The 27,261-nt window shown below is 39.9% G+C and overlaps 1 protein-coding gene across 3 annotated transcripts in view; it reads left to right on the top strand.

The window, feature by feature from the left end:
* The first annotated feature begins 1,571 nt into the window (after positions 1–1,571).
* ATIM (timeless family protein) overlaps positions 1,572–27,261 on the top strand; it is a 119,614-nt gene continuing 93,924 nt past the window's right edge. For all 3 annotated transcript variants that reach the window (XM_089406000.1, XM_089405999.1, XM_089406001.1), the window contains exons 1-9: positions 1,572–1,771; positions 1,939–2,097; positions 20,363–20,515; positions 21,308–21,467; positions 21,574–21,892; positions 22,045–22,182; positions 22,476–22,668; positions 22,866–22,996; positions 23,613–23,822. In XM_089406000.1, coding sequence (XP_089262126.1) covers positions 1,995–2,097; positions 20,363–20,515; positions 21,308–21,467; positions 21,574–21,892; positions 22,045–22,182; positions 22,476–22,668; positions 22,866–22,996; positions 23,613–23,822 — 1,407 coding nt within the window. In that variant the 5' untranslated portion in view covers positions 1,572–1,771; positions 1,939–1,994. The remainder of the gene's footprint in view (positions 1,772–1,938; positions 2,098–20,362; positions 20,516–21,307; positions 21,468–21,573; positions 21,893–22,044; positions 22,183–22,475; positions 22,669–22,865; positions 22,997–23,612; positions 23,823–27,261) is intronic.

The following is a 27,261-nucleotide window of genomic DNA, read 5'->3' as shown; positions in this document are numbered from 1 at the left end:
ATTGAAGTTTCACATGGGAATATTAAATGGATAACAACATGCATCATCTAGGAACACCCCCTTGAGACTGGAAAACACTAGTTCAAATGAAGAGACTTTCAATTATTACAAAATTAAATGTCTAAAAGTGTCATGTAGGTTCGTGGACACATATTTGCATGATAATACGTTAGTAAGGAGGCTTAGTGCATAGTCAAAGCATGCTAATGTAAAACAACTATTCCATTGGTCACCTAAAACTTACACCTTGTCTCTTCCACATAAATCACATTAACATAAGGAATGTCATTAACGACACCTCTACGTTAGCACACACTATCCCCTTGAGAAGACTTGGTCAACCACATTATCATGGGGAGCACCATTGTGAAAGTTTAAACTTAGGTCACCATCATGATAAACTCCCTAACTTACCACTAAACCAAAGCACAATGTACATAAACAAAGGACCACTTTCCAATGAACAATTCTTAGAATAAAAATCACGATGGATAACAACTTTGATTTTTACCACAACATGAACAACATTTTCAATTTTTATCACACCATAAAGAACAACCATGTCTCAACATATAATTTGTGCTTATCATATTATCACAATATTGCATCTAAGGAAGTTCACAGGGGATAATAACTTGATCCTATCACCTTTGATAGCGAGGAATTATGTCTCATGAGGTTTCAGGTGTGGGCGAGCCAATTTAAAAAAAAGAATATTACTTCAAAGGAAAACTTAATAAATCAAGTTAATATGGAAACCATACCCACCAAGATCCATTAACTCTGGATCTACCAAGCGCTAAGAGGGATCAAATCATTTTGCATCTTAAGATATTTTCCTCTCAAGAGATATGATCCCTCTCTTGGTAAATCTAGAGTTAAGATAGATATCGGTTGGTTTAATTCCCCTTCAAATAGGCTATATTCAAATAAGCTATACTTAGAAGTTTTATTTTAACATAGGGTTATTTTTATTTCAAATTTACATTAACTACTCAACAAAAAATAATTTTAAAAAATAAAATAAGATTTTTATTTTAACATGAGATTATTTTTTATTTTATTTTGACTACCTCAAAATATTAATTTGAAAGGACATTACAACTTAAATAAAGATCTATATATTTTACTAAACACACTCGTATAGAAAAAAAATGTTAAACACCAACAGATATAATACTATATTAAAAAATGAAAATAAATAAATAAATATAAATATATAATCAAACCAAACTATATGCATGAGTTTATAAAACACAAATTAAATTTCTTAATAGGTAAAGTTTGTAATCATTTAATAAAAATAATTAGTACATGGAAATTAATTAATTAAATTTCTTAATATGTAAAGTTTGTAATCATTTAATAAAAATAACTAATACATGGAAATTAATTATTAAAAACTTAGACATTATAAATTTTAACCACTTAATAAATTTACTTTAAAAAAAGTATAAACTGGTTTAACGGCAACCCCTCTTAATTTTTCCAATCAATTTTACATTAACTAATTAAATTTATGTATATCAGTGAGTTTTGAGTGAGCGGGCTAAGCCCAGGCCCACTAGCGCTATAATTGGCGGCAAAGAGAAGAGGGTCACATTTGCGCGGGAATCTCACAATATACCCATGTTTTTCTCTGTACATCCAGATTGATACAGGACCGGGCTCCGCTCCCCCAAATCTACCCCGCATCAAAGTAACTCGATCTGTTTCTCTCCAGATTCTGTTAGAACGCTTCAATCCCCTTTTGAATGCCAGCCATTCCAAGGTATTTCGCGGTCATTCTGATGCAGTATTATTTATTTTGAGATTAATGTTCACAAAGTCCTTACTCCATATGTGAGTGTAGTTAGGAATTGCTTATTAAGGATTTTCGCAGAGCTAATTATATTTATTTTTAACAATTGTTACTATCATTTCTTTGTTCCGAGACAGGAAACTTGAAGGATTCAAACTCTGGACCTTGTGGAAGTTTTTCAATTATTTTGGAGATGGAGATAGAAGGGTTATCGGTGGTGTGCGCAGGGCTTGGCTGCGCGTCTCAAGATGCTGATGGCAAGCGAAATGAGTATATAAAGAGTGAAAACTGTTTAGGTAATGATCCCCATTTATATGTATATTTTCACAGGTACAACTCAATATATATATATATATATATATATATATATATATATATGATGTGAAATAAGAATATTTAGATTACCTGTAAGGGCTAAAAAAAATAACAGCCCAAAGTGCTGTCCTGAGAAATAGTTTCCTGTTCTATCTTGTCTCTGCATGGTACAGCCATGGCTCCTTCATGGCAGCCTTCAAAAATTTCTTTTCAGCCCTGTTACAGTTTCCTATGCTATCTTTCCTCTGCGCAGTACAGCCAGCCCAGGCTCCTTCATGGCAATCTTCAGAAACTTTCTTTTCAGCCCTGGACTCTAAAAGAAAAACCCCAGCCACGGGCTCAGCTTTTAAACTGAAATATAAACTTTTCAGCTCCTATATTAATAAAAAAATCTTTCAAAAAATGAGATTTGGTTCCCTCCTCCGAACTCCAGCTTAGTTAGAAGTCCCTCCTGCACTAACTGTTCTTTAGATAATCGATCTGCTTCGGAATTGAATTCTCTATAAATATGAGCCAACATTAACGTATCAAAACTGCTTTTTACCTCCGTAACTAAATTTATGATCGGAGTCAACAGCTTATTTTCAATTCTGCTTTATTTTTGACCCAATCCACCAGTGTATTTGAATCGCCAAATACCTGTAAGTGTTTGTGTCTTTTGCCTTTTTGCTGATTTCAGCACGAACTACAACAAATAGAATTCTTGATCCCTGTCCAGCAGCATATGTTAGGTAAATGCAACGTGTTAAATCAAGATAAAGAATAGCTCCAGTCCTATACATACCTGGGGTTCCTTGAGCTGCATCTGTCAGGTAAATATAACGTGTTAAATCAAGAAATGGAATAGCTCTAGTCCTACACATACCTGGGATTTCTGGACAACGCCTGTCGAAAAAACCCCCTCCCACATCATAATCAAGGTAGGGTTTCTTTAACATTCTTTGTGGATTTCTTTTGGGGTTTTTGGTTCCCTTCAAATGAGGCCCTGATTTAACCAGCAATGAGACATGTTTTTTCTTTCTTTCTTTCCTTTTTTTACTTGGAATGAAAACACAAGAAAGCCCAGAGTACTTCCCCAAATTTCGTGGATGATAAATCGGATAAACCATTGGCCCTGATTACGGGGCCTCGACCCAAGGGAATCGAAAATAGTCAAAGCTGTGATCAGCAACAACCCTTGGGGCTAGCTGGAGACATATATATCCCTTGAAAACCCTTTATATTCTTTGACAACCAAATTCCCAATATTACAAAGAAAGACAAAGCTTTGTAAGTATTTTCAGATATGTCTACTATCCGAGAATAATAACAATCAACCAGAGAACTTTGATCCCATTTGTTCATCCCAATTGATATTAGTAGTACGTTATTTCAGTCCGATCTCGAAATAGAGCTAGTAGCAAACAAATGTTCTACTGTTTCCTCTCTTTCGTTGTGCATAATACACCTATCCAGACCTTGCCAACTTCTCTCTTAACAGTTATCCCTTAAAATTTTATTCATTAGAGATAACTAACTATTTTTTCTTTGATTTTTAAGGACTTTCCAGTTTCCACGTTGCTGCCAACATATGTTTTCTTCTCCTTGAGATTTTTCCATTTTTTAGAGTATTCCATTATTTTTGTGAATTCCATTGTAGCTTGAATTTTTTACCACTTGATTAAATCTTGTTGATCAGTGGGCTTTATAGCACTGTTGAAATTTAATGACTGAAAAAAGTTTCTTGCAATCCCAACCCGGTTTTAATTTCACTTTATCACTCTCATTTAGTTACATGTTTTTTTCCATAAACATACATTCAACATATAGAATCCTGGAAATGAAATTTTCAGATTAGAACACATGGAATTGTCAACATATGCTGAAAATAAATATGGACATAAATAGACCAGCCACACACATAAAAATACACACAGACTTGCGGTCAACTTAGACCCAGGCAAAACCCCTTCAATCTTCTTTGGGGAAAACCTGTTAGAGAGCTCTTCAAATTTATTTATCTTTCAAATTCAGGAAAAATACATTTGCAGACAAAACAAAACAACAAAATACAACTTATCTCTTCAGTGCAAAAGTCCTTGAAATTTGTGCCCACTTTGCCTCGATTTCCATGCCCACTTGAAGCTGAAATATGTACTTTATGAATATGATTGTACAAATTTCTGTACTGCTGTATGGATTGTAAGGATTTTTTCTTTCTTTCTTTTTCAAAATCTTCTTTCGAACAGCTTGCAACTCACATCATTAAATGCTTTTCGTATTGTATACCATGCTGTCTTCTATGCCTCGATTTCCGTGCCCAACTTTGCCCAGAAATCACTCTTTCAACTTGCTGCAACAAATTTTTCCTTCAAAACTTTTCTCTAGCTCTCGGCTTTCCTTCTCCAATCTGTTCATGAAAAATGAATGCATCCTCTCTTTTCTTTTTCCCCTTTTGTTTTCTTAAATGATTTTTGGGCAACCTTAAGATCTAATGGCTCATATTCATTTAGATCAAGGGATGAGAATAAATGTGCATTTAATTCTCACTTTCTATTTTTTAACTCATCTATTAAATAAAGTACCCACATTGTACTTTATGTCTAAAGTCACTTTTCACTTTATAATTTAACATTGACTTCACCACTTATAAAGTCACTTTCACTTTATAAAGTCACACTTAGGAAAATAATTATTTTGGACACTTTTCTCTAGTTAGAGACTAATCCCATGGGAAATCACTTGCCCAAGGTACTTTAAAAATCAACACTCCCTCTTACGGAGGAAAGTGTTTCTCACCACACCCATCTTGTCCCTGAAATGGACATGCTTGCCTCTTGGCAAGGACTTCGTGAGAACATCGGCCACCTGCTCATCTGTTGATATATACTCCAGCTTCACTGCCCCCTTTTGAACATAGTCCCCGATGAAATGATATCTGATGTCAATGTGTTTTTGTTAAATTATGGTATGTTCTATGCTTAAGAAGAATTTACTTCAAGTTTTCTTATTAGCCCAATATCAATTTCCAGAATTGTAATCACATCAACATGATAGTAAAATGCAAATAGAACATAAATGTAAACAATAGAAGACAAGCCAAGACAAGAGACACAAGATGTGGCACCAACCAGGGACAAACCCCAATGCAGGGAAACCCTTTGATCAATTCTTCTTATATTCTTCAATAATTCAACAGAGAGAGATAGTACAATTACACAATTCTGTAATTTTATGACAGCAACAACTAAACCCTAACCAGCAAAGTCAAAGCTGGTCAAATAGGTTAGAAATGACCTCAAGTCAACCTTGGTCAACTCAACCTCCAACAACAATGATAGGCAACCCAAAACAGTCCAAGAAAGATGGTCAAACAGCAGTCAACACATGTGTAGCTCTGTGGTCAACCCTCAATAGTCAACATTGGTCAAATGTATGGTTAAACAGGTCAACGCTTTGCTGTCCAGAATTGTGGCTTGCTTGGAAGAGACTCCCCACACTAATTCGTAGTCAAAGATGCCTCTTTGCTGGTCAACGCAGTCAATGTTCAACCTTGCTGCTCCATGGTCAACCCAAGGTCAACACTGCCCAAGATTAGACCTGCGTCCTTCCTTTTTCCCATGTGAGAGTGACCTGCTCCTCCTACGCATACATAATCAGACTAGGAGAGAGAAGAGTGAGATGATGAGATGAGTGTCCTAATGCTACAAGGTCTTCTCCTTTTATATGATAGGTTGAGGATGCGCTGGGGGTGTGAAACACTGTTTTGCTTGCTGGCTGACCTTGACAAATTGTCAAGAAATATAAATAAATTCATATCTCCATAAATACATGTCGGAATCGGTTGATTGTTAGATCAATCCTACACATCTCGATGAGAGGAATCCAAGAAAAATATCAACTGCCATAAATAAGGTGACCGACATGGAGTTTGGCCCTAGTTGCCAATTTTAACACTCCCTCTCAACTAGGGAGAACTCCATTTGCTAATCCATCTGTCTGTTGGTACTATCTCTGCCATCAAATGCACTGCTTTGCATTGCTCTGCTCTGCTCTGCTAAACTATGAAGAAGAAGAAGTGATCGAGAATGTATCGTACCATCCTCTACTGACCCAAAGTCAGTCCTAGATAAAATAAAGTGTCTAATAGAACTCTTACTGACCTGAAGTCGGGCCTAATGAAGAGTGTGTGTCATACCACTCTTATTGATCCGAAATCAGTTCCAAAAGAGAGTGAGTTATATCACTCTTATTGACCTGAATTTAGTTCCAAATAAAGAGTGTGTCTCATACCATTCTCACTGACTCGAAGTCAGTTCCAATTGATCCCAGATCAATGTCATCCTAGCATAGGGAGTACGGTAGATACACGATGCGTCCATCGGTACTACTATGGTCCCTATCCTCATTTCCCTACTCATTGGCCAGATGAGAGGTATTTCCCATGAGTCCTAGACTGCATGGCTAGGATGTCTCAGCAGGAGAAGGATGAACCACTCATCCTTTCTCATGTCGCCACGGGGTATCACAGGGGAAGGCTGAACCATTACTCTGTACATAGCAAACCACTAAGGGAAGGCTGAACCACTCACCTTATGGTTGCTCATCGCTCCAAGAAGTACCCCAAGCCCCTCGGAGCTCCCAGAGCTCAATGTATGTATCATACATGACCTTCATAAGAGGGTTTCTCCACGACTCCTAGTCGTTCTCGGAAAGTCAAGAATTTGACCTTTCCCAGGGGCTTCGTCAGAATGTCGGCGACTTGCTCATCAGTCCCAATATGATGGAGCCTTATTGCTCCTCGTTGTACCATATTCTGGATAAAGTGGTACTTGACATCAATGTGCTTGGAGCAATCATGAAATACGGGATTCTCTGATAAACGAATCCCACTCTGGTTGTTGCAGAGGATCATGGTAGTATCTAGCGTATGACCAAACAACTCACTAAAGAGCTTCTGCAAGTTGCAACCAAACAACTTCACAGGAGGCCATACTCGCAGCAATGTATTCGACCTCAGCGGTGCTCAAAGCCACCGACTTCTGCTTCCTGCTCATCCAGGATATCGAAGCAGAACCCAAAGAGAAACAACACTTGGAAGTGCTCTTTTGGTCCACCACACTGCCTGCCCAATTAGCATCACAATAACCATGCAACCTCACATCTCCGGCAATGTATCTCAGTCCATGAGTGATTGTGCCTTGAAGATATCTCAGAAGATTCTTGGCACCAATCCAATGTGAGTGATGAGGCTCAACCATATATTGGCTCAACGTGTTGACTGCAAAACATATATCCAGACGGGAGTTCACCAAGAACATCAATGCTCCTATGAGTTGACGATACTCAGAAGCATTTCCCAATACAGGTCCGACAACACTACCGCATAACTTCTTGAAGTTAAGCTCCATTGGGGTAGTCACGGGCTTGCAGTCCACCATATCGAATCTCTCCAATATCTTCACCACGTATTTTCCTTGAGATAGGAAAATTTCTCTTGGCTTTTGCCAGACCTCCAGCCCTAGGAAATAGTGCATCAGTCCTAGGTCCTTCATCTCAAATTCGGAAGCCAACTCCCTCTTACATTTGTGAATGAGAGGGTCTGCACCTGTCAGAAAGAGGTCGTCAACATACAACACTAATATGAGAGGCTTATCATCTTCAACCTTAAAGTAAAGGTTCAGATTGACTTCACTACTAGTGAATCCTAGGTTCATCAAATAGCTATCGATCCTCTCATACCAAGCTCGGGGTGCTTGCTTCAGCCCATATAGAGCTTTCTTCAACTTGCATACATGAGATTCTCGATTATGAATCTCAAACCCCTTGGGTTGTTTCGCATAGACTTCCTCTTTAATCGAACCATGCAAGAACATAGTCTTGACATCCATCTGATGTAGGTTTTGCCCTTGCGAGGCAGCAAGGGCTATGATCGAGCGAATGGTGGTGTATCGGGCAACAGGTGCAAATATCTCATCATAATCTACACCTTCCTTTTGAGAGAAGCCTCGAGCAACAAAGCGAGCCTTATACTTTTCAGCATTCCCATCAACTCCATGCTTGATTTTGTAAAGCCATTTCGAGGTGACAACTGTTTTGTCCTGGGGTCTGGGAACCACATCCCAGACATCATTCTTCATGATGGACTCGTATTCTTCATTCATAGCATCCTTCCATACTTGATGCTTTACGGCTTTTTCGAACGATGAAGGCTTGTTTTGAATGATGGTGCTCATAATGGTCAAGTATTCTTGATACCTGGTCGGCTTCTTGTTTTCACGGAAAGTCCCTCTGGGTGCAATATGTCTCTCAGCATCTTCAAGAGTCCCCCTAAGCCATGAGGGCCTCTTCCTAGAGGAGGAAGGGTCTTGCGGAGGGGGATCAATAGGATCCATAGGTTCTTCAACATCGGGCATTGATTCATCTTCCTTCTCATTCGGCTTCCTGGTGTCAGCTTCTTTATCTTTCCTTAGAATAGGAAGATTGTCAACCTTGCTAAGAGCCATATCTTCGTCAAAGGTGACATCATGACTTATCTCGACTTCCCTTTGACCAACCACATAGATTCTATAGCCCTTAGAATTTTCGCTATAGCCCACAAAGATTCCCTTTTTTCCAGATGCACCCAATTTGCTTCTTTTCTCTTTCGGCACATGAAAATATATGGGACTTCCAAAAATTCTAAAATGAGAGACATTAGGTTTCTTACTAGTGAACATTTATTCGAGAGTCTTGGAATCCAATGCTTGATGAGGGCATTGATTTTGAACATATACGACGGTGTTCGTAGCTTTGGCCCATAGAAACTTCGGAAGCCTTTAATCATGGAGCATGGAACGAACAACTTTCATAATCGTACGGTTCTTTCTTTTAGCTACACCATTCTGCTCAGGAGTGTATGGTGTTGTGGTCTCCCTCTTAATGCCATCTTCTTTGCAAAAGTCATGGAACTCATTGGATTCATACTCGGTCCCATTATCTGTCCTTAAAATCTTGATTCTCGGTTTGATTTTCGATCAAGGCTTTGAAGTAACGGAACTAGGTGAACATTTCATCCTTCTTTTTCAAGAAGTATATCCAAGTCTTGCGAGAATAATCATCTGTAAAAGTGAGATAATATAGATATCCTCCCAAAGAGTTCACGAGCATCATATCAGATATGTCGGAGTGAACCAACTGCAAAATGTCGGAGGTCTTGCTATGGCTTGAGGGGAATGGTCCCCTTTTGAGCTTTCCTTTGGCACATCTTGGACATACACCTTCGTGCTTTACTTTGAACTTGGGCATCCCTGTCACCATCTGTCTCACATCGAGTAGAGCCTTATAATGAAGGTGGGCAAACCTCCGGTGCCATAGTTCAGACTGAAGAGATGTGTCGCAAGACATGACTCCCAACTGACTTCCTCGAAGTTGATATAAAGAGTCAACCTGGAACCCAAGAGTGAAAGTATCTTTAAAATTCTTTTTCTAGACACGTTCCTTGCCATCGATGAATGCCACCTTGTAGCCTTTGTCTTCCATTGTCGAAATGGACACCAAGTTCTTCTTGAGATCAGGTACATATAAGACTTCTTGCAAATGGATCGTGTTACCCTGATTTAATTGAAGAGTAACATTCGCTACACCCTTTATGTGATAGGTGGAATTGTCTCCAAGAATAATCTCCAAATTTGTCTCTTTCTCTATCAGATTAGAGAGAGCTTCCTTGTAACCAGTGAAATGCCTTGAAGCACCACTATCAATAAGCCAATTACCCAACAAATCCGGAGGAGAGGTAGTGGAGAGGGCCGATATCAGATAATACTCATCTTGCTTATTGTTAACAACATTTGATTTATACTTGGAGTTCCTTGCTTTCTTGGAGGGTTGACCACTTCCTTGATTTCCTGCATTCCTCTTTCCTTTGCCATTGAACCTGCCATTCCTTTGTTTATGGTTGGAGTTGCCCCTGGAGTGATTTTGATCATCATCATGTGATGTGTCCTTTCTATTTGGACACTCCCTCACATATTGGCCAAATTTATTGCAAACGAAGCATCTTCCCTTCCTTCCACCCTTCAATCTGGGCTTTCCTTTGAAATGACCTTTAGACCCAGAATTATTTCTCCTTTTGGCATGAGAGGAGAAAGCAGTGGGGTTGCCTTTGCTTGAAGGCATTTCTTGCTCCACCATCCTTGTCTCTTCTTGAATGCATCTCGACATCAATTCTTCAAATCCCGGAATTCGATCATTGTTGAGAAGAGTGGTTCTAAATATATACCATTTAGATGGGAGCCCTCCAAGGGTAGTGATAGTTAGTTCCCTATCAGGAATGACTTCTCCAATCGATAGAAGATCATTCTTGATCTCAGTGATCCTTAAGAAGTAGGATTGAATATCTTCGTCCTTGCCCTTCTTAATATCCTTCAGCGTATTTTTGAGGAGCAAAACTTGATTTGTATCACTAACTTTAAACAAGCTTATCAGTCTGTCGTAGATCTCCTTGGAGGTGTTTAACTCGGAAATGTAGGCCACCAAACGCTTGTCAATCGAGTCTCGGATAATCTTCTTTGCTTTGACTTCACTTCTAGTGTTCTTGTTCTTTGTAGCAGCGGGTGCATTTGATGGAGGTTCCTTAATTCTACCCCTCACATAGTCCAATACTTCTTGCTCTTCCAATGTTAGATCAAGAGACATCTACCATCCATGTTAGTCAGACTTCTCACGGAGTTTGTCTTCGGCCGGGAAGTGGGATGAGGAACCCATGAAGCCTTTTGACCTTTCCAATTGTCTTCGGTGATTGCTCTTTCACTCTTGCTTGGGCTTTGTCTTCACCTCAACTCTGATACCATGTTAAATTATGGTATGTTCTATGCTTAAGAGCAATTTACTTCAAGTTTTCTTATTAGCCCAATATCAATTTCCAGAATTGCAATCACATCAACATGATAGTAAAATATAGATAGAACATAAATGTAAACAATAGAAGACAAGCCAAGACAAGAGACACAAGGTGTGGCACCAACCAGGGACAAATTCCAATGCGGGGAAATCCTTTGATCAATTCTTCTCATATTCTTCAATAATTCAATAGAGAGAGAGATAGTACAATTACACAATTTTGTAATTTTATGACAACAACAACTAAACCCTAACCAACAAAGTCTAAGCTGGTCAAACACGTCAGAAATGACCTGAAGTCAATCTCGATCAACTCGGCCTCCAACAACAATGATAGGCACCCCAAAATAGTCCAAGAAAAATGGTCAAGCAACAGTCAATGCATGTGCAGCTTTGTGGTCAACCTTCAACAGTCAACATTGGCCAAATGTATGGTCAAACAGGTCAACGCTTTGCTGTCCAGAATTGCGGCTTGCTTGGAAGAGACTCCCCACACTATTCTGTAGTCAAAGATGCCTCCTTGTTGGTCAACGCAGTCAACGTTCAGCCTTGTTGCTCCACGGTCAACCCAAGGTCAATGCTGCCCAAGATAAGACCTGCGTCCTTCCTTTTTCCCACGTGAGAGTGACTGGCTCCTCCTACACATACCCAATCAGACTAGGAGAGAGAGGAGTGAGATGATGAGATGAGTGTCCTAATGCCACAAGGTCTCGTCCTTTTATATGCCACATTGAGGATGAGCTGGGGGTGTAAAACATTGTTTTGCTCGTTGGTTGACCTTGACAAATTGTCAAGAAATATAAATAAATACATATCTCCATAAATACATATCGGAATTGGATGATCGTTAGATCAATCTTGCACCTCACAATGAGAGGAATCCAAGAATAATATCAACTGCCATAAATAAGGTGATCCACATGGAGTTTGGCCCTAGTTGCCAATTTTAACAGTTTTGACCTGTCATGGAACACTGGATTCTCTGAGTTTAATGCAACTCTGATTATCACAGTGAATAACCGTCGGTCTCAACTCCTGATCAAATAGGACATATAACAACTTGCGAACGCAAATGGCCTCATAACTAGCCTCGCTAGCAACCATATACCCAGCCTAAGAAGAGCTCAAAGCAAGTGACTTTTTCTTTCGACTGAACCATGACACAATTGTCGAACCCAATCTGAAGCAACACCTTGAAGTGCTTTTCTTGTCACAAGCACAACCTGCCCAATTTGCATCTGTGTAACCTGCCAACCTCACTCCATCTCCCTGCTTATAGTCCAGACCATAATCAACAGTCCCCTGCACGTAGCGAAGAATGTTCTCTGCAGCTACCCAGTGCACCCTTCTGGGCTCAACCATGAATTGGCTAAGTGTGTTCACTGCAAAGCATATATCTAGCCTAATGTTGACCAGATACATCAAGGACCCAGTAAGTTGCCTATACAATGTGGAAACCACCAAACTAGAATCTGAAGCATGAAGCTTCTTCTAGTTGGTGATAATAGGTGTAGACATGGGTCTACAGTCTGCCATGTGAAATTTGCTCAACACATCCATGACATATTGCCCCATCCCCAAAAAGATATGCCCCTCCTCCTGCCACACCTCAAGCCCCAAAAAGTAATGCATCAGCCCAATGTCCTTCAGCTCGAACTCCATAGCAAGATCCTCCTTGCAACCACTAATCAGTGTCTTTGCCCCAGTAATGAACGAGTCATCAACATAAAACACAAGAATGAGCGGATCATCCCCTACAACAATGTAGTATAGGTTTGGATCTACATCACTCTTCGTGAAACCCATCTATTGCAAGTAAGTATCAATCCTTGAATACCAAGCTCTTAGAGCTTGCTTAAGTTTGTAGAGTGCTCGCCTCAATTGACATACATGGGTCTCCTGCCCAAGTACCTCAAAGCCCTGTGGCTGCTCAACATAAACCTCCTCCTTTATAACTCGGTTTAGAAATGCGGTCTTCACATCCATCTGATGGATCTGCCAACCCATTTCTGAAGTAATAGAAATAAGGGATTGGATAGAAGTGTACCGAGCTACGAGATTGAAGGTCTCATCATAGTCAACTCCCTTTATCTGTGAGAACTCTCTAGCCACAAACCTCGCCTTGAACTTCTCAACACTGCCATCCACAACATGCTTGATCTTGTAGAGCCACCGAGAAGTCACAATTGACTTGCCTGCAGGCCTAGGCACCACTTCCCAAACATTGTTCTTAATGATAGAGGCATATTCCACCACCATAGCCTCTCTCCATATCTCCTAGCTGGCAGCCTCCTCATAGCTAGTAGGCTCAGAGTCAACAATGTTGGTAGCCTTGGCTACATAACTGCAAAACTGCTTAGGTGGCACACTATCCCTGTTCACCCTCTTTAGAGGACCAACTCCGCTTCCTTCAAGGTGTCTTGAAGCCACTTGGGCCTCCTCTTCCCTGAAGAAGCTTCCCCATAGGGAACCTCATCCTCTGCCCTCCAGTCTGGTGAACTTGAAGGTCTGCCAACTAACCTTGGTATGCCTGTACCAGCACCTGTCCTCGAAGAACCTGTACTGGCGCTTGTTCCTGTGTCAGCTGAAGTGCCATGTGAACTTTGTACCAGTGGACTCCCTAAAGAAGTGCTCGGTGAATTGGTCACTGGTGCCCCAGATGTTACTAACGTTGAAGTACTTCTTGTACCAATCGATCCAGAACCTTGAGGTCTTGCTCCTTGTACTTGACCTCCCTATTGAGGAGAAGTCTGTGACTCTCTCTCATCATACTCTCGTGATCTCCGATAGGCACTCTCCTCCTCGAACCTCACATCCCTCCTAATCACCACTCTCTGTTTAAAAGGAATGAAGATCCGATAGGCTTTCGAAGTCTCGTTGTAACCCATAAAGATACCATTCTCTGCCATGGGCTCCAGCTTTGTCCTTTGCTCCTTGGGGATATAAGAATATGTGAGACATCCAAAGATACGAATATGTCCCACATGAGGCTTCTCTCCAGTGAAAGCCTCCTCTAGAGTCATATTCCCTAATACTTTGTGAGGACTTCTGTTCTGAAGATAAACAATAGTATTGCAGGCCTCAACCCACAAAAATAAAGGCAACCCCTGATCATGAATCATCGCTCAAGCAAGCCCAACAATAGCTCTGTTCTTCCTTTTAGACATCCCATTTTGCTTGGGGTTGTAAGGAACCATGAACTCTCTCCTAATGGCCTCCTGTGCACAGAAGTCAGAAAACCCACCATCGGTGTACTCACCACCATTGTTTGACCTCAAGACTTGAATCTTCCTACCTGTCTGCTTTTCCACAAGAGCTTTGAACTCTTTAAAGTTACAGAAGACCTCACCCTTGGTCTTCAGGAAATATATCCAAGTCCTCCTAGAGTAGTCATCAATGAATATAACATAATACTTATAGCCACCCAAAGACACATGAGACATATGACCACTGACATTAGTATGAATCAAGTCTAGTATACTTGTAGATCTGCTGTCGCTCGCTGGGAGAGGTAACTTGTTGTACTTGCCCAAAGCATTGTTTTAATTATGATCTAGCTTGCATGCTAAGGGGCAATTGTGCTTGTTACATGTTGGGTTACTATGAAATATGTTACTTGTTGTAAGGTTGAGATCAATATGTTGACCTGAGTTTGATGATAGTACATGCTAAATATTGTTATGTCTTGAATGGTGAGACGTCAATGCTACCATTAGGGTTTTGCAGACATATTGTCTTAATGAGGGTTTGACATTGGCTAAGTGATAAAGTTTTCATGGATAAGTGTTGAGATTGGTTTTTGAGCAGAGAATATGGTTTGGCATTTGACAATATTGATGAGCTAGGGTTTGATGAACAAATTTGTTGCAAAGAGAGTTTTGATTAATAATTGTGTAGAGACCAGTTGTGTATTGAGTAGATTTGATTATTGATTAGAGATTTATTGCAGAGAGGTTTTTGGTATCTTGCTGTTCAATTTGAGCAAAATGTTGCATGTGGGTCTAGTTTGAAAATCGGATGAAATGTGGCCTGTAGGTTTAGTGTTGTCTTTGAGTCAAGTGGATCCAGTGTGAAAAATTTTGAAACGTGGTCAACAAAAGGTCTGAGAGTTGGAGCCTTCAATTAGGGAGTGGTAGCTTCCTTCTGATGGTGGTTTATAAATTTGATCAGGGAGCGGTAGTTTCCTTCCAGTGGTAGCTGGGGAAACATGAGGAGGTGGTAGGCTCTAACAGGTAGGAGCTTGCGCACTGGTGAGAGTCTACACTAGTGCAAGATGTAATTAAAGATCTTCTTTAAAGAAGAAAACAAAGACAACAACGACAGTGGTTTTTCCCAGTTGGATTTTCCACCTAACATTCAATGCCCCTATGTGTTGATGTGTTGCATTTTAATTGTTCACATGCCTTATGATTAAATGTTACTCATGGTTTATTGCTCTTGCTTAGTTCTACAACATAATGTGTTGTGAATTAGATAATGGTTCAATTTTTTTTTTGTAAGTCAGCTTTTTGTTTTAAAAAAAAGAAAATATAGTACAAAACTTCTGCATCTGCAGACAACGGGCTGCTAAACAGCAGGGCAAGCTTCAGGAGACTAAAAAGAATAGACATAGAAGCTGAAGACTAAAAACAGCACACCACGCAGGGCGGCAGAGAACCAGAAGACCTGATGAAAAAGACACTTGGACACTAGAAGGATCTACTTCAGATCCCCGATAAGAGAACGGGCAGCCGGAAAGGATAGACTATCCACCTCGGCTCCAAAGAGAAGATAAGACTAGAGCAGAGCTGAACAAGAAGAGACCAGAAGAAGTAAGAAGCACGATCAAAGCCAAAGATTCTACACAACGTGGGTGGAATCATTTGGTCGACCTTTTTTCCCTTTCTTTTTACCCACTTTGACCCAACCATTAGGACACTGTTGGTCTGGAATGATTTGTAAACTGAGTTGGGCTGATGGCGAGATCTCCTTGTCTGAATCCGAAGGAGAAGACTCATGAGTTCTTTTCTGAGAGATTGGAGGGACTGTGGCTTCCTCATGACAGCTCGAGGGTGAAACCTGTGCTGGCATTGCGTCCATGTCTTCCTCATCCTCCTCCTCGTCCTCTTCATCTGAGCTGGAGAAAACATCCATTGGGGGAGGATCATGAGGTTTCCAGCTTTTGGATTTTGGTTTAGAATTGGCTTTCTTTTTTTGGGAAGGCATTGAAGGACACGAGCTTTGAAGGTGCCCTGTGAGACGACAATTTCGGCAGCGAAAGGCTGTGTTCTCGAAATCCAGAGTTTGAGTCCAATGGAAATCTCCTATTTTGAGAATGATCTGATCAGGTAGTCCTTTGCTTATGTCTATTTCTGCGCAGATTCTGGCGAAGGTGTAGATTCCTTTTTCCCCTCTTGATGTGATGTGCTAAGGAAACGTCCTAAGGAGTTGCCGATTCCTTCAAATACAACAAAGTGCCATAGATGCACCGGTAGGTTAGGTAGTCTGACCCAGATTGGGAGTTTGGTGATAATTGCTGTGGAAGGATCGAAGTCTTGGAACCACGGAGTTAGGAATAAACCCGCAGAGTTCCAAAACCATGGGCCTTCAGATAAGACTCTTTGGTAGTCCTCATTGTCAACAAACACTGTAATGAAGAAGCCTTTTGAACAGAGAAGAACCTTGCAATTGTTGGTCCAATTTGAATGAATCCATTGATACAGATCTGCTGTCCGAGGCCATAGCCCATTGAACCTGCAAATAATGCCAAGCTCTGCAAACACCTGGTATTGCCTATCCATCGTAGGATGCATTATTTCAATGGAGGGGGTTTCCTCCAGCTTGTCCACCAAGAACGGTTTAGGAGCTTGAGCTGGTGGAGCTTTCTCCTTGGGCTTCTGAGCATGGACAACATCTTTATAAGAAGATGCTGCAGCTGAGGATGACTGTCCAACAGCTCCCCCTCTCAATCGAAGGGAAAGAATGATGGAAGCATTTCTTTGTATGTTGTAAAAGGAAAGGGGACAAAAATCCTCCAGTTGTTTACCTTCGTATAGGAGACGTTGAAAGGCTGTGGGAATTCCCTCCTTATCTTCCATGATTTGCTTGAGGTCCTGCACTAGATCTGAAGATCTCACCCACTGTAGCATTGATTTGCCGGATAGGAGCACAATCAAAATCTGGAATGGTGCGGCGATGTCTGTTTTCTGCTTGCCGCTGTGCTCCTGAAGCAAGAGGAAGCTGGTGCGTGTACAGCCAGCTGAGGGCCCAAACTGTGCTTGTTCTGTTAATTTCTGCCCAGTAGAGCAAGTAATTTTCACCGCTGTATTCAGCTTGCATGGGGATGAGGTCCCCCTGAAACTCACGGCTTTTAGTTCTGCATGACCGAGCAGAGGCCAATCGTCCTCTGAACCCTGCGTTTTATGCCGGATTCCTAAAACCTCTTCAGCACATCCATTCTGAGCATGGACAGAGAACAGGCCCCTTTTTTGGACTAAATCTCGGTGAGGCTTTTCGTCAAACACTTGCCCCTCAACCTTCTTGGCTCTGAAATGTGATAGCTTTCGTCGCTGGTTTTGGATCTCCACGCTCCTATTTCCCAACATTCTCCATTTTGTCTCCTTTTGGACCCTTTTGGCCGCTGCAGCAGGGGCGCTGGCAGCCGCCTCTGCCAAGTCACGCATTCCCATCCATGCTCTGCTGCGCGAGTAGGACTTTTTTTTGGAGCCGCCTGCTCCTCCGATCGCCGTTCCCTGCCCAGATAGACCCGTCTTTGGCTTCCAACTAAACTCAAGGATGGCTTTCTCCGGGATCTCATTCTTGCCTGATGGTGCCTTCGGGCTGTAAACATCGTCGAACACAGTATTTTGGTCTTGAGACCACCTAGCGACTCCTTTGCCGCTGCACAGAAGGCCACTTGAGCAAGCTGAAAATCTCATTTGGAGGGGGGAAGGCCCGTCTGGCCATGAAAATACGGATCTCGTTACCATGGCCATGTCTTCTCTGCATTGAATTTTTCTTGCTCCTCGCTGAAAAATTTCCACCAAAATCCTTCTACTCAGTTACCTGACAACACAATTATTAATGGTTCAATTAACATTGTAAATGAAAAGTAAAATTACTAAGTGCGTGAAATACTGGTTCAACCCCACCCCCATGCTCAGTATTTCTAACATCCTCCACCTTTTGTTTTGTAAAAAGCTTATTGTTGAGTTGTTCAAATGTTGGTTCTATATTAAAAGTAATATTCAAAGTTTTAATAGAGTTCCCGAAGGGGGGCAAACTCTCCAGTGACAAGATCTTCCCCTTCCATCTTATAAATAGCCTTCTATTGATCTCAAATATTTGTTGTTGCCCTTGGAGAGGCTAGCAAAGATCAATTAGGGCTCCTTAGCTCACGAAAATTATCGATCTATGTGTATCTTGACTCCATTAAGCCCAAGCAATAAGGCACTGATACTCGTATCCCTTTGGTGGTCAAATTTACCTCTCTTTTCTTAACTTTCCAAATTCTAGGCCTAACCCTAGAGGGTCACCTAGGGCATCAAGCGAAATCTTTTGTAGCCATCCAAACACCTTGAAAATTGGTCCACAACTACGTTGGGGTCTTCTCAAGGGGTCCTCCAAATTTGAGCACAATTCGACGGTGGAATCCCGAGATATCGCAAGCCCTAGCTCGAGGATCATCTCTCCCTAGGCTGATTTGGGTTAGTGTCCTCATTTGGATCATTCCATTGAAATTTCAAAAGAAAATTAGTCCTTTGATCCTAGTCTCTTTCCTAATTAGGTCAAGCCCTTCTTTGGTCGATCAACTTCATACCCTTGACCTAGTTTGGGTCCACTTGGGTTCTTTATGGTCCCATAACTTTCTAACTCAAATTCCACAAGGATTACATAGAGTCCATTTTTCCATAAGGATCCTTATGTCTAAGAAGCCCCTTGTCAAGACATATCCTCTAAACCTAGGCTCAAGTGTCCTCTTAGCCCTTCCTAGAGAGCTTATCACCTTGCTTCTCAAGCAAGTAAGCTATGTAATTACCAATCCAATATCTTACTTGCTATTCTGTCTGTTAAATTTTTGGCTATTGTCAGGCACAATATTGGATAAAGTGTCCATGTTCAAATTACCAAGCCAAAAATTTTCCACCAACTGTACATTCATAGAAAAATAGTCTATTAAGATCTTCTCAAGGCACACAAACTATCTGTTGAAAATTTATATGAAAACAAATTTTTGTAGCTAACAAACTATTCTGCAAAACTTTCATTGATTCTCATGACAAATCTCTTGATCCCAACATGATTGCGCTCTGACTACTACAGTGAACTCACAAGTATGTTTCCCACTGAACGACTGCAGAATGATGGCAAGACAGACATCACTTCATGCAGGTGGCATTGTATGGCAGCATTATTGGATTCACTTCATGTGGGCAGCAACGTACAGTGCTGAGATGGACTTTTCTTGACGCAGGCACCATTGTACTGTGGTGGGACAGACTTTGTTCATGTTTTGTACAGACTTGCAGTGTATTTCTCTTCTCAAGGCAAATCATCTGGTTAAGCAGTGGCTATGGTATGAGTGGCAACTTATCAAATGGCATATGCCTGCACATTTACACTTAATGCTTTTAAACCTTGGATTATTTCTCCTTTGGCATGTCTTGGATTGGATATATCTTTGTTAGTTGCTCCTAGCAGACCCAACTTGGCTTCCTTTTTTCTGTTCCCTGTTCACATGTATTGCAGTTCCTCAGACTGTCACTGGACAGGCCAGTCCCTAGGTCTTCACCTGTTTTCCACTCTAGTTTCTTTTCACTGTGGCTCTGATACCATATTGATTTCACACAGGTTGAACTGAGAGGAAACAGAACTTTTGAGAATGGAACCATAAAATTGTTGTTCATTAATTCATCATATGCTTTCTTAAATATGTACAAATGTGGAGGAGAAAGATGTTACGTAACCTTTTCTTGTTCATTCATTGCTAACTCTAAATTACTTGGTGGACTTTTTATTTAGTTAAAGTAAATGCTGAAGTCTAATAAATGACCATTATTTGGTAATTACACTTACATGTCTGTTATTAAGAAGATTTCGCTTTGTAAGACGGACATTTGGAAGTTTTTCAATCCAAAATTTCTAAACTTATGCTTGTTGGATGAAATTGTCGGTGAGCTTAGCTTATCTGTCACTGGGTTAGTCTCTAATTTCAGATAATGTGCTTAGAAAAGCTAGGTTACTTGACCAATAGCCATATGTGAATATCTATATGAACATTATATTACATTAAATAAATTTACAGATATGCAGAAAAAAAAGGCTCACATGGATGTTGTCTCAGTGTTGGTTACTGGGCTGCTTTTAATGTCTCTTCCCACTTCTGAATTGTTCTATTATCCTGTGCAGAGAACTTGAAGGACTTGCAGCGATTTCTTCGCAGAGACCACCCACAAACCAGAGATGTGTTTAAACAGCTTGGCAAGTGGAATACATTGTCTCAGGACTTGATACCCATCATTGAACAATATCGAAACGAGACTGAACTTGTAATGAACACCGGTACGATCTTGATTCTCAATTGTCTGCTAGTTTCTCACTTCCTAGCAGACCAGAGTGACAAGTAAATGATTCCAGACCTTTTTCCAGCTATTGGAGAAATTTCCCATCTGAATTATAATGTTTTCTCAATTGTGCTTATTGATACGCAATGAACTGTATTTCATTCTATTCTGAGACCAATATATATGAAGTTTATTCTTGGCAGAACATATATATTGGTGTTCCGATGCTTACTAAAGCCTTCTTTTTGATGAGGACCCCAAAAATGTCTCCCAAATTTGTGGCTACGTGCTAAAGTTCACATTGGCCTGTATTAGTTTTTGTTTTAAAAATATAGAATTTTTTTAGTTTGAACCAAAGTTTTTCTCAGCTTAATCAGCACAACGGAAATTGTCTCTTTGATGCAATCTGGTTGTTTCTTCAATAGCTGTGCCCAGAAATTTGCTGCTTGACTAGTGTTGTTTAAATGGCTTTCCACAAAACTCAATTCTATTCTCAGACAAATTTCCACTTTTGAGCACTCTGCACAACACTGTGTCAAGAACTTGTTATATCTCATTTAATGCAATTTGGGAGTGAATGAAGCATAGCTCTTGCTATTGTAGATCATCATTTTCAGAATTGATTTCCTGCAGTCAATTTGTTTCAAACTTTCATGCTGTTGTGCTCTTGAAACATGCCAGCTATTGCAGAGCTCTTTTTACCGTAACCTCAACAAAATTTACATAAAGCAATGGATATATTTTGTGCTTTTCTCCATGTTAATACAGTTGATTCTTCTTCTTTTTGCAGTGAAGGTTATAGTTTTCCTCACTATGCCCATTGATCCTTCCTCTGATGACATCTCACTACAAATGGAGTACCTTTGGAGCTTCAAGGCTTCGTTTTCCTGCAATGATGCAATTGCTGTCATTGTTTCTCTTTTAGAAGAACCACTGGAACACTTAGAATGGTAATGTCTAACCAGAGGTCTACTCTTCAGTGAACTGTTGGGGGTATTATTATTACACGGACACTTCTATGACAGTGCTGTTTATGTATGTGTATATGTTGAACAGTGAATCTTTTACAGAGGATGATTGGAAGGTGATCCAATTAGTGCTCACCCTATTTCGTAACCTATTAGCTATTCGGGATCCTTCACCACAGCAGATGACAGGCAGATCTAATTCTCAATTTCAATTTTTAAGGGATGGTTTGTTGGAGCATTTGTTTCATGAAAATGTGATGGACCTTCTTTTAGCACTGACTCAACATGTCGCTGGCTCGCATGGTTTCCTTAAGCAAGATAATTTACTTTTACTGGAGATTTTCCATTATATTTTTTTGGGTCAGCGGCCTGAGCTAGTAGCTACCGTGCAACAGAAAATTCTTAAGGTACAGAGTGGCCCTTTTTATTAGTTTTAGAGAATCATGGATATTTACTTCTGAGCAAGCATAAATGGAGACTAAAGTGGAATTCAGTCAGGCTTTAGCAGTAACTTTTATCTTATGAATTTAACACCATCTTTGGGCTTATTTTAATGCAGAGTGATACTAAATCACATCGATTATCAGGAACTCTAAGGTCAATTATGGAAGAGGAAGAAGAGCAGAGAAGGCTTTTACGCCTAAGAGATTTGCCCCGTCATTCACAATTTTGTGGAACATTTGTTAGGCTTGCTCCGGTATGGTTCTTATAATTAGGTGGCCGTGGTACCATGTAATCTATGACCTAAACTTGGGGTTATTCTTTCTGATTTGATTTGCATTAAATCATTTTCTAATCCAGCTTAACACAAAATTCAAACTTTTAAAGTTAGATCTAAGACTTATGTGATCCATAATGTAGAAGAAAGTCCTAACAATGTGATTAATCCGAAAGACTTTCTTCTACTTTTAAAGTTTATAAGAGATTGCTTGATTAGAGCTTTTCAAATCTTCATGATGTAATATCTTACTGTTGAATTATGTAAACCAGGATGGTTCAAAGAGGATTGTGAAGAGGAACCCATTTATCACTCCTGCTGAGAGTATACTTAAAACATGTCAGATCAAGCGAGGCCCTATAAAGCGGATTGCATGTGATACTAGTAGTCCAGTGTCATCCAAAAACAGCGTTCTGGGACTCCTCCAGCATTTTGCAGATCAGTTTCTGGATTCTGGATATAATGGTAACTGACAATACATGACACTGATCTGCTTGTAGAAAGTTTTGTGCACATCGTGTATTTAATCTCTTCAAAGGTGGTGCTTCTTAGACACTATTCAGAACATGTTTAAAGATTGTAATGAACCAGAATATAATTTACAATAGTATTCTATTTTGATACAACAAATATTCCATGCGCTGACTCAAAAATCATTCCAGTGTTGATGCAGTCTGTGAGGGAGGACATCAGAAAAGAGCATCCTTCCATACAGACCAGTGATATTATTGTATTTTTTGAAGTTGCTCATTTTTTCACAGCATACCAGCGTTGCCGTGTCTCTAATTGTAAGGTCAGATGTTATGTCTCAGCTGAATATAAATAGATTTGTTATTTTATTATTTATTTTTTGCACCATAAAAGAACAGCTTGATGTTTTTCTTCTTTGGTAAGAAAATGTGAAGAAATCAACCCAGATATTTTATCATAGATAAGTAATGGAAGAAACTGATCTAGAGCCTGCTAAGAATGGTAATTAAATCCTACTCCATTGTAAAACTGGGGATTTTATGAGTCACTTGTCTTTCTTAAAGAAAATTATCATGGTTAATAAAAAGTGGCTTGATATCACATTCTGATATTATGTACTTTCATTTTTTTAGAGTATACATCATTGTGGAACGCCACGTGTTACTTATGCACTATTTTGCATGTGGTATTCACACCTACCACTTGTGAGATGACTTGAACACTTTTCTGCTTATATAGCACATTTTAGAGTTGAGTGTTGATTAATTCTCAAATTGGGGCTTTGCGGGTAGTTTCTATCATTAAAAGCATATTACTGTCAGCAGGTTTAAGGTGGAAATCTGATCCTCATAATCTCCCAAGTTGTAATATTTGAAGTAGCATTATGTCTTTATAGTCCCCTAAATAAGATTCGACATTAATATTAATGTTGATTGCAGGCAAAAACTGGTAGTGCTGAAGTTAATGCATGTAACAAGGACGTCCATGACACTGTATACCGAGGTCTCATTTGTGCCCCTGTTGCATCAACTATGAATGAACCTACATTCAACATGGTTATTTCTAAATGGCATTATGCTTTTGAAACTTTAAAAGAAACACATGACCTGAAGTCTTTGACAACAGCAGGAGCTCTGATAAAGGAGATGGTAATACTATGCATTCTTCCTTCAAAGTTTATTTATAAGTTAGTTCCTATAGTTTTTTGTATGCTGTTATTATGACACCCAGAGATTATCATTTAAATGAGGGGTTGTTTTAGGCCATTTGGCATTTTCAATATCTTTTCTTTTTGTTTGAAAAATACGTGTTATATTTACAGAAAAATATTCAATCTGAAAACCAAAAATTGAAAGGATATATGCAATGATCATCAGAACCTCCTCTGAAGAGCTACTAAGGCAGACATAAAAGTAGAGTACTTGGTGTGATCCAAAGATCAGGCATCTTTGATCGACAACACTCCTTTTGTCAACCATTGATGATGAACTTCATTTTCCAAACTGAACTGAAAGTAGACAGGGAGCTAGGCTGATGATCAAAAACAAATTTACACCATAGTTTCCATAAAGCAAAAAGCACCACTATCCTTAAACAATGGCAAAGCCCATAAAAAGCAGCATAAACAAGAGCGCAGCCTCACCCGGTAGTGCTGCCCGCCAGTGAACCCTGCCTTGAAGAAGCTTAGAGTGAATATCCCCAAACCAGCTCCAACAACACTTGGCAAATTGGTAGTCCTAGAAAATATCCCTAATTGTCCTTATGACAAATAGGAAAAGGTAATCTGATATACTTGTCTTCGCGGACATAGCCTTAGACAGAAGCCCTTGATAAATGACGAGCCAAGCAAACAGCCTCATCTTATAAGATAACTGAATTATCTAAACATTGTGTAGGTGTGTCACCCAATGCCCTTGTAGATCCTTAGATACCTAGTGAGTGTTAAGAATTGGGAAAAAAGGATGTCGTGGTTGAGGAATTGAGTTCAAGCAATTGGATTCAAATTGTAGCAATGGTTGACCAAAACTCCATCCCTAATCTCTCTAAAAGAGCCTTGACATACCAATATTCATCTTATATAACTCACACTCTGGAAAGAAGAGCTAACTGGATGACCTGCCTCTAGGAATATGACTTGGAGTTCAAGTTTGCTCACACGGTCAAAGGATATGGGTTATTATGTAAACTGGTCGCTAAAGCTTTTGACCAACTGGACAAAGAATTAGAAGGATAGGATCATGAGATCGAAATGTGCCAAAAAGACTTCACATCAACACATGATTCTTCATCTTGGTATACAGATCTAAAGCAGTATTTGGGATAGGGAACCCTGCTTGTTGCCTTGTTCGCAAAACAAAAAAGAGCTGTAAGGCTTAAAGCCGCTTCTTATCAGTTGGTTCAAGGTAATTTGTTTCGTAAACACCACAATGCTGTGTTGCTCAAATGTTTAGAATCTGATGAAGCACAAAAGGTGTTGAAGGAGCTACATGATGGGCTACCAAGTGGCCATTATGTTGGTGATACTACAATGCATAAAATCATGAGAGCCTAGTTCTACTGTTTTGACCTATTTAAGGATGCCCACACATATGTGCGAAAATGCTCAATGTGTCAAAGATGCGCCATAAGGGAATCACGGTCGGCCACACCACTCCAATCTATAGCAATTGTAGAACCTTTTCAGTAGTGGGTGCTAGATGTCATTGGAGAGATCGTGCCCCATTTATCAAAACCAGTGTTGATAATATCGGTATTGGGAAAATATCGGCGAGGGTCCAAAAAATATCTTATCGGCAATATCGGCAAGCATAAAAAATGCATAATATATTCATTTTTTTTTATAACATATAAAGCAATAACAACATGAAATAAACACATTGGGACATAAATATGAAGAAAACACTAATATATATGATGTCAAATAGAAATGATACATCAAAGGCGATACCGAATCTTGCTGATCTCTGATAATTGTTCATTCAAGGACTCAAATGTGGAGAACCAATACAAAATAACATCACATATAAAAAAGTATCTCATCATCATGAGTTATATGTAGCATAACAAATAAAACTAGCAGCTATCTATCTGAAAGCACTGCCCTCTCCCCCTTTTACGGGAAAACATGATGGGTTGTTTGCCAGGCCTGCCCCTAGTAGTAGAAGGCCCTGACCCTGCCTCTGCACCTAATGTCAAATAATGAGTTATAGGTATGGGGCTATGCTCTCCTATATCTATAGCAGATGGTGTTGATGTTGATGCTCCTGTAGTGTCCTCCTCCTCCTGCTCCTCCTCTGAGTGCTACTGCTCCTCCGACTCCGAGTCCTCCTCTTGCTGTGCCTGCTCTAATGGATCATCTGCCACTGGCTCTAACCATGAAGGTGACTCCTCCAAGATGGGCTCCTCAGACACCACCCTCCACGGAGACAATATGTCAATATTGTCTAAGGAAATGGCATCTGGATCCATTGGTGATTCTATTTGTCTCACTCGAAGTTGGATATTGTAATGCACATACACCAAATCGTTGAGGCGTGCGAACTCCAACCTGTAAGAGTGTCAAAAAAAGAAATGAGTCTTGACTCTTGACTCTTGACACTTGAAGGTCATAAATTAAAAATTAAAAATTACAATAAGTGTAATTGCTCAACTGAAGGCTTGAGCTCAAAGTTATACTTGTTGCGCTTTTTGGCGTGTATTTTCTCAAATACAATCCAATTGCGCTCACACCCTAAAGAGCTACATGTTTGACTCAAGATTCGTATGGCCAATTTCTACAAATTTGGTGCCCTTGCACCATAGCTTCGCCACCAAATATCTACAACAAAATAATGAAATAAAAAATTCAAAAACTTAAAACATAATTAAACTTTCAAATAAAAGTTACATAATTGAATTTAAAAAAAATAGAATTATAAATTTATAAGTAAGGAAATTCTAAATTGAAAATTCTAATTTCTAATGAGTGATGACTTGTCACTTACGTGGCATGAAGAGGGTCCTTTCCCTAATAGCATCATCAAAGCCAAATAGGTCAACACAATCCCGATAAGACTGTATCTCACGATTGATTTTGCTACGAAGCTCAGGATCAGGTACCATCCTCTGAAGACAAGAATGGAGCCCTTCCATCACCTCGCCATCAAAATCAAAGTTGCATTTGTATGAAAATGCGGGGTTGAGGAAGAGTGCTGCTGTATGAATGGGTCGATGAAGCATCCCTGTCCATCGACTATCAATCACATCCCATAACATCATCTGCCTACCAAGGCCAACAGAACCCTTGTCTGCATAATAGGAACGAATGGCCTCCTTGGCCCTATCCATGCCCTCATACAAATAAGCCATTGCAGGCTTCTCCCCATCCACCAATCTAAGAACCTTTACTATAGGTTCACTAACTACACATGCTTGTTCTACTCCATGCCAAAATGTCTCAGAGTACACCATTTTTGCAATGGCTTTCCTGTCATGTCTCCTGTTGTATCTACAATTACGCCAATCATCAGACACAAACATTTGCTTCAACTCGAACTGACATTGAAGCAAAGACTGAAGAGTAATAAAGGTTGTGGCAAAACGTGTGAT

Source organism: Pinus tabuliformis, chromosome 2_2, assembly GCF_031772625.1.
Source record: "Pinus tabuliformis cultivar Carrire ecotype Pingquan chromosome 2_2, CPIR1, whole genome shotgun sequence".
Lineage (NCBI taxonomy): Eukaryota > Viridiplantae > Streptophyta > Pinopsida > Pinales > Pinaceae > Pinus > Pinus tabuliformis.
This window is presented reverse-complemented; position numbering and strand designations above follow the sequence as displayed.